Source organism: Eufriesea mexicana, unplaced genomic scaffold (assembly GCF_001483705.2).
Source record: "Eufriesea mexicana isolate 0111107269 unplaced genomic scaffold, ASM148370v2 scaffold1146, whole genome shotgun sequence".
NCBI classification, from domain to species: domain Eukaryota; kingdom Metazoa; phylum Arthropoda; class Insecta; order Hymenoptera; family Apidae; genus Eufriesea; species Eufriesea mexicana.
The window spans coordinates 921178-932654 of NW_016909275.1; the positions used below are offsets into that span (position 1 = coordinate 921178).

General features: G+C 24.8%; 1 protein-coding gene and 1 pseudogene across 1 annotated transcript; both read right to left on the reverse strand.

Annotated features, from left to right (window-relative positions):
- Nucleotides 1-424: 424 nt before the first annotated feature.
- Nucleotides 425-2135, reverse strand: Unc50 (Unc50 RNA binding protein). Its single transcript, XM_017900250.1, has 7 exons — nt 2081-2135; nt 1622-1721; nt 1397-1548; nt 1142-1328; nt 841-974; nt 665-766; nt 425-561 (listed from the first exon to the last, which is right to left on the reverse strand). Exons 1-7 carry the CDS (start codon nt 2088-2090, stop codon nt 425-427), a joined length of 822 nt encoding a protein of 273 aa, XP_017755739.1. The 5' UTR covers nt 2091-2135.
- Nucleotides 2136-9347: 7212 nt separating this feature from the next.
- On the reverse strand, nt 9348-10726 carry LOC108547664 (uncharacterized; annotated as a pseudogene).
- Between the last annotated feature and the right edge of the window lie 751 nt (nt 10727-11477).

Below are 11477 nucleotides of genomic sequence, written 5' to 3' on the forward strand. Positions count from 1 at the left end.
ATATAATAGTTTATCGTGAGATTGTTTGTCATTTGTAGAACATCAATCAATTAAGAAAACTAATGTTTGTAACTAATAATGTGCAAACATTTTTTGCACTTCTATTAACTGAAATACAAATAGTTTTATCAATATTTGGTAATGACATCTTTTAATTAAATTTTATTATTAAAAACCTATAATCATTAAACAAAATTTGCTTAAGAAAATTCATAAATACAATTGTTTTGTTTATTTTATTCTATGGAGTGGAATAGGTACTTTGAAAGTTTTATTAAACATCATATTAATAATTTTTCAAAATTAGTAAATATTTTCCATTGGCACAAATATAGAAATCGTAATTTATTCATTTTTGATGCACGAAAGCATGTATCAAAAATTAATTTAAAATCAATTTTTGTAAGAAAACAACAAATTTTATTTAAACAACTCGATAATGATAAAATTCCATGACTAAATAACTAATATTAATACTTGCACATAATGTCATAATATATATTAGTAATATTATTGGTAATGTTGTCAGTATAATCTGTGTCTTGTGAAGTATTTCCATACCTAAAATAAATATAAAAAATTTATTAACTTTTTCTATGAATTAAAACATTATAATTATTTGAATAATATATGAGTATATAATACTAAATTTATATAAGCTTACTTGTGTAACCCAGAAATGTTATATGAATGTAATAACTAACAGCTATTAACCAGATTGTGTTTCCAATAAATCGCGACGAAAATGTATCATAATTTATAAGACCTAAAATAAAAAAGTATTGGAATAAAAAAGAAAAAAGATTGAAATTATATTAGTAAGTAAGTAACAAGTTTTACCATTATATAAAAATAACTGTACGATATGGAGTATGATTAATGGTGGAAAAAATGCATTTAAATGTATATCAAATGCATAACCCCATTCTACATCTTGAGTTTTATCAATCCTTAAGTAACGATTTGTTACAAACCTGAAATTGGAAAAAATTCTTTATTAATATTTTTCATAAAAATACATACACATGTATGTGTATGTGTATGTGTATGTCTGATATATGTATACATGAAATTTATAAGATTAACGTATAATCCATATTTTCAATAATAACAATAATAATAATATATATTTTAAATTTACCAAAAAACTGTTGCTACAATTAAACCAGCTGCAAGATAATCAATGAATATCATATAAAATAATAGCTTTACAAATTGAAGAAATCCTAATCCCAAAACTATAGTAAAACCAATGGAAGATATGCATAGACAACACATTAATAGTACCAAAAATGCAGGATCATCTCTTGCAAATTGTGATTTTGTTTCTGAAAACAATGATATTTTTCGTAATAACAGTATATTATGATATTACCTTATAAACACAGGAACTTACGTTTCCTACTTTGAAAATTTCTATATACTTTTTGTGGTGATATAAATAAAAAAATCATTTGCCATAAAGCAAATTCGAAATCCATTTGTTCAAATTTTAATAATTTTCTTAAGTATTTGTAACATTTTGTTGCTGCACCCATACAATCTTGCCTAAAACACATTTATAACAATATTGTTATTCCAGAGATAAAATTATATTATAATTGAACACATCATTTTGTACCTGTAAGTTACTGGCATAGGTAAATTTGATCCTGTCTCAATTGGACCGGGTGAATTACACCTACTAACTGGTGGTGATGTAGAATATTTCATTTTGGAATCTATTTGACACACACCGATAATTTTGTAAATGTTAGGCAAATTATTATTAGGGATAAGTTATAACACAGTATTAATTTCTTTGATATATTTTATTACACAACAATTAATGCTTCTAAAATATAAAATTCATAATATAATCTTTTACCATTATCACCACTAACATTTATTTATTATACTTTTGAATTATATAAATATTATTCAATACTATCAGTTAGATGTATCATTATGTTTAATATAGGTTATGTTTATGTATACTGGATTACAAAAATTACAGCATGTAGTAGTATTTTTTAACTATTCAATACATGAAAAATGTTAAATAATTATTTATGTTAATAATAATCAAGTAAATATGTACAAAATGTCATTTTTTACTTCTAAACTCAAGATCACTTGATACACGACAGCTATTGGTCACATTCCGTGCAATATGATTCAATTTTACATTTATTTTATATTATGACCGTAACATAAGTATCTACAGATACTTCAATATTAATTACATTGTATATTGTACAAATAATTAAAATATTTTAACTAACATTAAGATTTTAAATTAGACATTTATTTAACATTAAAATTTAATACATGTGACAAAAATATTAGTATTTTTTTAAATATATTATTTCCCCGATTTCAATAAAAGACTTCAATACAAATTACATTTAATTTAAAAATGTTAACACTTCTAAACATCATTAAAGTGTTTAATGGAAATTTCTTGGGATATTTGGCTTATAACTAGTTTAAATCAACGTAATACTGAATTCGAATTTTCTTAACTCTATTAAATATTTTATTTTTTATTTATTTGAAGTAAATAAATTCAAACGTTAAACATATAGAATAGTGTAAATAATGATTTTTATAGTGTAAATAGTATAACTAATTATATGAAATCATAGAAAAAAAATAGAATTATTAAAAAGTAACTTAAATAATAAATAAATTAATATACTTCGTACATTATCGGCATAATATATTTATTTATTTTAGTTCTTAAAATAATTTATAATTATTAAATAGTAAAATAATATATATCTTTACCTTTTAAAGTTTGGTACATTTATTTATTTATTCATTCGTTTATTGTGTATTTATATTATGTACAAAGTAGTTTCTAACCACATAATGGACGCAACAAATGAACCTGTTATGTACAAATATATGATTACAGATACATCGAAAATGTTCACACATCAAACATAAAAGTATGCGTGTAATTGAATTTCGTTTTATACGCTGCGCCATGAGTTAATATGTATAGCTAATACATATAGCTTCCTGTCTTTTCTTTTCATATTTATTTTTTTTATAAGATACAACTATGTATATATCATGTATATATCATTTGTCATAGATCGCATATATCCTTACATATCTTCTATACATTTTTGTATATATTTATATTATATATATATTTATTTATTTATTTGTTTATTTATTTATTTGCTTATTTATTTATATAGCAAACCATCGTATCAATACCGAAATTTATAAAAATATGCGTGTACCTTTAAAAATTATGCACTTTAAATTAAGCACACTAATGCTAAATTATATATGTATGTATGTAGGTATGTATGCATACGTAAATATTCTTAATTCAAATTTGGCTTATTCCGTGTACTCATATCTACACATAATAAACCAACGTTCAATTAAGTTTTACATTTTCTATCTTCTGTTTTGATCGGCAGGGAATATAAGAGTTTTTCGACAGATTATTTCATATCGTGCGAACTCCTTCACGTGAAAATTGGAAGATATTGATAAATATAAAAAGATCAATTGATTTTTACATACATATAAATATATGTAAAAAGGCACTGAACGTACAACGAGTTCGTCCGCAATATATGTAACTGATGGTATTACCACGTATTACAGGTATTACAGGAGCAACGGTGTAATTAACGAGAACATTTCTCATCTTTTATCATTTGAAAAGAATACAAAATATTAATATTTGAATATTTTAATATAATAAATGTAATTGACCAACCAATTAATGAACCAAATAAAAGAATTATCGCATTATCTTTTAATGCTGTTCCTAAATAATTTAAAAATGATTTTTAAATTGACATTGAATTTTTTTAGTCATAATTTGTTACTTTAGTTAAACATTTAATATTACTGAAAAAGCGTTTTAAATTATACTGAAGATCATATCTTTGTAACTTATGTTATAAACAATTTGGACCCAAATATATAAAGTAATTTTATTACAACAAAATATGTTGCATGTATGTTAATTTCTTGCTTGTAATTCATGTCACATTTAACACGATCTGTATATATGAGAGATAAGAGTGTGTCATCTGTATAGAATATATAAATTTTAACGCTTTATTAAAAGTATTGTATATGTATAATTATTATTTGAAATTGCATGAAGTATATCTGATCAATTAATAAATGTTCAGATGTTTTAGAAACAACCGCTGTTCGTATTTCGTATTACTACATTCTAACATTTGCATGATTCTATTTCGATCATTTTGATCAAATTTTATTTAACATCATTCGTGACGTAACATATTTTCATCAATTAATTTTTCTTCATTTGAGCACAATTACATTTGTTGTAGTATTTTCTATTCAAACTTAAACAATCATGTTTAACGTAGTACGGCTCCATACGTAAGTCGACATGTAAATGCACATATGTATTATAATATGCAATATTAATTGTATAAATCTTACGCGTAGACTTTCTTGTTATATGTGTCGTACCATGCAGAAGAACTAAATATTTATAATGTACAAATAAAAACCCATTAGCCCAGAATTTCTGCATATACTTTCTGAAAATTTGTTAATTATTTTAGACATTGTAGTCCAGTGCCCAGTATGATAAATAAATCTTATATACAAATTATAATTTTGTCATCGTGCATAACATGACATTACTGAATTACATACATTATCATACGCGAGAGACTAACAAATGAAGATCTTACTAGGAATGTTCACCAAATTAGTTTATAAATGTACGTAATAAATTATTTATAGTTATTTTAATGTTGTTTAATATGTATACCATGTCGTGTTCTTATGCATTGGTAATATTCCAGATACTAAATGTTTAATTCATTATATTATTCCATTTGTATTTATTTATAATATCCTTTATAGTCATTTGCAAAAATGGTCATTATAGTAGTTACAAATACTTTAAAAAAATTGTTGTATTATTGTGTTATTTCTGTATACTTTATACTTTGCTTAAAATCATTAGGAAAATCATTGCACATATGCGATAAAAAATGTAATATTCTTAAAGTTTCAATTTGAAACATTTCGATTTATTCAGCCTGGCATATATAATTTAAACTACTTTCGATTTTATTAATTCATAATTGTTTAAGTAACAGAATAATTATACCTTCAAGAATGATTGTAAGTTTAATGTACGTAAATAATTGGTTTTAATGTAAGTCCAATATTATCTATTAATTTTACACATTTTGATCAAAATAGAAACTTAAATTCTAAGAAAAGTACAATTCACTTATTCTTGTTAAATGGTTGTGTTAAAATTCTGTAACTTCTCTGTTTTACAGAATTTTGTGTAAATAACATAAAAAAATTAAATATAAAATGAATAAATACTATAAAATATGTAGATGTTTTTTACATATTAGGAATTATATACCTAGACAAAGTGATAAGTTTCTGTTGCTATATTCTACTACAAACACATCTTAAATAATGAAAACAGAAACCTAATAATTGACGTTAAATTCTATCAATAACGTACGAAGTATTAATATAAGATAATAAGGGAAGACAATAAAGTTTTAAGTGATTACACAGTATAATCGTACATTATTAATTATCGACATCATATTTCGCAAAAGAATATCATTACTTTTCAAATAATATTAATAATGACCCAAAATAATTTTTTGTAATTTTCTCACATTTGGTTATATACCAAGTAAAGTATTTGTGATATTTTATAATTTATAAAATCATAATATACAACTTGTAATATTTACTTAATTTTGTAACTACTATTCACTTAATTTTGAAGTAATGCTATTTGTGAGGTAATGTTTGATGTATCTCAAATATTTAATTAATAGATATTAAATATGTATAATTTGATTTGATTCCTTGTAACGTACGAAGTCTTTATTTTCAGTTTGTAAATGCAAATAATTGTTGTCTTTTGTGGAATAATACTTTAGAGATCTCGTAATTTTAGTCGAATCTGCATCTTGTGTAAAGATACTGTCAGTCTCTTATTACAAAGATAGTGGCAGTTTCTTTATGTCCTGAATAAAATTGCATGCAGAAATGGTTCTCTTTATCTGTATACAAATACATCAATTACCACCGTATTTACTGAAATACCAGTTTTTTTCTATTTTATTCACAATACTAGGCCATTTTATCTAAATTTCATCTATACAATGTCTAACGAATAAAAGTACATTTAACGTAATGTGAGATTTAAAGTTGTTAAAGTAAAAGCAAAACCAATAACAGTAATTAATGTTTAATTTTGAAATTTGTCACTTTACATAGTAATAAACAAACGTCATAGATCATATTATAATACACAAGTTTTCATAGTAGTTAAAAAATCAGACTTTCTAGGCCTGTAGCCTATGAAACGGAGTACATTATACATTGTATTTCTGTTGGACTTCAATCTAATCACAGTTTATTCTGATGAATGAGTTAACGTAAGTTTATCAGCCACGATTTTGTGACGAGATTATTAAAAAAGAACAGAGTTCTAATATACCTTTTTTCCATACATTCCAATCACAATTTTATCCTAGCATGCCACCCTTACCCTGGACCATTCAAACCACGTTAACTTGAAATCATTATATACCTTACATTTTAATTACACTGTCAGCATAAAAACTTTCACTATATCAGCTCTCCTTACATGAGGCTCAAAATGTATCAGCACTTGATTTTACAAAATAATTACGTTAAATAACATTATGATTTGTAACTGTTAACAGATCAAGTGATTATTAAGATCCAAGGTATTGGTGCGTCTATTTCTCACTTTATATTATACAGGTATATAATATACCAACAGTTTAGCATTTCTTACATTAAATTCCATACATTTAGTAAAGACAATGTATAGAGAGGAATCAACTTTCAAATTTTTTTACATATAATCTGTAGCGATAATTAAAACGAATATTCAAAGCATACACATAATTAGCTATACATAATTTATGGGGAAACGCATAAAGTAAGACAAATCACTTTAACATTGTGTATGTTTTCTAAAACTCCATTATCAAGAAATGTTAATGCTTATCCAATTTTATATATATATATATATACGTGTGTATTCGTGTATGTGTTCGCGCGCGCGCGCGCGTATCTTTTGTATTTATATTAATCTTTTTATCAGTAAATTCACACTAATATACATTATATATAAACTAAACAAATTAATTGACGAATTACTATACCATTTAATTATTAAGTATTTCTCCTTTAATTATTTTTATTCAATATTAAGATATAAAAATACACATAGCAATAAACAATATCGATCTTATTTGGAATAAAAATACTGTACACACGATGTACCGTTGATGAGACGATTTATCTTTTATAGAATTATAGAAAATGAACTTTATTATTAACTGATATAATTAAAAATTAATATTTATGTACCATGGCATATTTACTGATAATAAAGTTTAAATAATAAATAATAAATTTAGAAGAAAATTAAACAATTTTATAGTAATAATTAATTAAATTTTTTTTTAAAATACCTAAATTTGATTTATGTTCTTATTTATGTTACACCTGATTAAAACAAGAAAAAGAAAGAAAGCAAAAATAATAGATAAAAGAAAAAGAAAGTGACATATTTATGTCAAATAAAAATAATATGAAATATTAAACTTTGTAACTTCGAATTAGTGAATTTACTAATGAAAAGATATTTATGTGTGTATGTTAAATATATCGTACTTGCTTTTCAATGTAAATAATTGTATTACATCAGATTTTAAAGGTATCATCGAGATACAATTAATATAAGTTGTGCTACAAGACTGAGACTAAAGCAAAGTGTTTACAGCACCACGATTTAAACTGAAGTAATTAATATCTTAATGCATTTACAGTTCACAATAAATTTTTCTGTATATCCAACATTGCGACTAATCATTTCAGATATAAAAAATTAAAAGGCAGTATTATAAATGTAAAGTATAATTATACATGTTGGTAATTGTTTTATAGTTCAGGAGATTGGTTTTCCTTTAATATTCATTACTTTAATTTCTGTACGCATATCAGTAACAAATATATCATATGCGTTATTTACTATAATGTATAGGTACATGTAATTATATAACATCTAAAGCCAAGCTCCTGTAATATACACAACATTTTGAGGCACTTAAACGTGTGCTCAAAGACCATGTTTCAGACAACTCTTATATTACTTGCCAAAGCATAATCCTAAATTGTATGTTATCTTATGTAACAGTAATATTAAAAAGAAAAGTCAGTGCCGTAAATAGGTGCCTAAACATGTCACAACAATTATCTTTTTCTTTTCATTTGAGGTGAATACAAAACTAAAATCTATTTAATATCATTTCCAGAATATCAATAACAACAGGTAATTCATTAATTTTTATTTACTTGTAATTTAAAACAAAATTAATTTTAAAACAAAGATTTTAAAGCTTCTAGTAGAGACTAGAATGTATTTGAGGCAACAGGGAATGTTATATTTTCAAAGTATGCTAATATTCTAATTTAATTTTCCTGCTTCATATTATTTTTTGTTTTGTATGTATCATGTCTTAAAAACTACCAATAATCTTCTGAATAAATTTTACCGAATTTATACTTTTATTATATAATATTATAGTTATAGTATTATAAAATAAATAATTACTTTAGTTTGTATTTTCTAATATATTCGATAAGTATAATAAACTAAATGCTTTTGTTAATAATAAAAATGATGAAAAATATTAATTATTAAGCATGTATACGCATAATAAAGAAAATATAATATCAACTTTTAATTCATGCGTAAAATGATACCACTTCATTTTAGACACTCTATTACTTATAGAATGATTACAAAATGTTTGACTTTTTTGTTAGTGTTAAATATAGTGACAAAATAAAATTTTACTAGTATGCTGTTATGATAGATTTAAAAACTATGATAAATTTTAATAATCTTTGTTTTTCCTCAATTAAAGTATTTTAACATATATTACCATATGCAATAGTAGTGAGACCATGAATAAAATATATTTCATCAGTAGAGCACTTTTAATTTTTTCTTTCATTTTGAATTTTTACATTTTACATAGAAATAAAAACTCAGATGATAGGGTAAATTTTTCATTTGTATACTAACTGTTTACATTTTGATGTCATTCATTATAATTGTCATTAATATTCTGGAAAATATGCAAATCTTGCCTACAAATAATGTAAATGAAATATAGAAAATTACAAGAAAACAGAAATTATTCTTTTTTTTTCAAATTAAGCATCCATATGATTTATCTGTTTTAAAAATTACATTCTTTTTTTCTTTTTTCTTTTTTTTTTTTTAATCAGAATTCTGTTTGAGAATAAATTTCGTTGCACTCTGAACATTCATTAAGCTGTACGCACATAGCAAGGTTTGGCACAAAGATAAACATTTCCCAGTTACGGCCCTGTGCTATGAAAGGGGAGAGGAGAAAGGAATTAAAAGATTAATACCTTAGTTTAACATTTTTACAAGCTAACAAATATGTACCTCCAAAATCACAGAACCAAAGCAATAACAATACTCTTCTACACAATGTATTATCCTGCCAGCAAACGTATTTTTTTTTTTTAAATATGCAGCGAATTAGAGTTTCTTCAAACAATTTTTTTTATGTTTCATAGTTAATTGATACCACATTCATTGTAGGCGAAGTCACTGTACAATGTAAAAAGTTTTCTTCATACCCACTATATCCAGTGTAGGATAAAAGCAGTGGTACATAATCCATATAATCCAGATGAAGAATAACAGCTAAATATTGAAATTCACTGCGATTGTATCTGCAATAATATTTGTTTCACTATCTCTTTAACATTATATATTATTTAAAATTTTGTTTAGAATTTTTGGATAGTATTAACTGATAAAATAAAAATAAAAATTAATAAAAATTAAATAACTAACAAAAAAGATTTTTACTTACATATTGATTTACACATTTCCATCCCTTTCATCTGTCTTATGTTTTGTACAAGGTAGTTCGCGACAGTGTTGTGCTACTTGGGCATAACTCGGTCTTGTAAGATCCTATAATGAAAAATATATATTACAAACTGAAATCCCACTTATATAAACACAAAATGTTCTATATAACACGATCTTAAAAATTTTATTTGGTTAATGGTGGTTATTAACTATAATCATTTTTTAAATAATTATGAAAGTTATATATATCAATGCTAAATTGCTAAATTCCTATATGCTATTAGTAAAAATAAAACAATATTTATGTTTCTAAATTATTTTAGTAAGATATTTTTACACTTTTTACATTAATTTTTCAATACTATTTGTCTAACTATAGTATTATATAATGAAGTATTACATATATTGTTATACAATTTATTTTGGAAGAAAAATGTACAAATTATATATAATATATAAACAGGAATATACTTACAACAGGGAAAGTAGAAGACACTCCCACTTGAGATTGGGAATTTTGTGAGGCAGTAGAGACATTACATTCACACCTAGATACTTGTTCAGAATCTTCCACTGTGTGTGCATTTGAAACAGCCTCGTCCACTCCGTTCACCATGTTCGAATCGTCAGTCTTTACAGATCTGTCAGCGGTGCATTTCAATAATAAAGGACTAAACCTGAACGTGCATAAGTATAATAGACATATATTCAATACATATTAAACAATTATGACTGTGCACCTTAAAGTACCATGCACAAATATAAAACAGCCACTATTATATACATTTCATCCACAAAAAAAAAAAAAATTTATCACTACATAGTTAAGGGAATGGGTCTTGCACAATTGCAAAACTTATTTAATGAACCATGTATACACATTATTTATTTACTTTCACTGACAATGAATCTATAGTCATTCATTGATAATGAACCATGCCTTTTATTATATTCATGTGCCAAATATTACATCTTAACTTTATATTAAAAATTAAGAATTTAATTGAAATGCATCTAAAAATAATTTGAAAATGAACAGTTAATAATTGTAATGTAATATAATATAATATATAATAAAGTATAATATAATATATTATGATAAAATGTGATCTAAGATAATATAACATAACATAATATTATAATAATGAATGATAATAACAGTATTAGCAATAGCAGTAGCAGCAATAGCAGTAATATTAGTAGTATTGACAGTGACAGTAACATTAGTAGTAGTAGTAGTACTAGTAGTAGTAATAGTTGGTGGTGATAGTGGTAGTGTTTGTGATTGTGGTAGTGGTGGTGGTGATAATCGAGGTAGTTATGGTAGTTGTAATAGTGTGGTAACGGTAGTGTAGCAGTAGTGATTGAGGAAGAGGCAGTGGTAGTGGTAGTGGTAGTGGTAGTGGTAGTGGTAGTGGTGGTAGTGGTGGTAGTGGTGGTAGTGGTGGTAGTGGTGGTAGTGGTGGTAGTGGTGGCGGTGACGGTGGTGGTGGAGGTGGAGGTGGAGGTGGAGGTGGAGGTGGAGGTGGAGGTGGAG

Coding starts and splice junctions, on each gene's coding strand:
- Unc50 (XM_017900250.1), bottom strand. Junction 1,329..1,396: donor AAATTTTCAAAGTAGGAAAC/GTAAGTTCCTGT, acceptor CATTGTTTTCAG/AAACAAAATCACAATTTGCA. Junction 562..664: donor AACATTTCTGGGTTACACAA/GTAAGCTTATAT, acceptor TATTTATTTTAG/GTATGGAAATACTTCACAAG.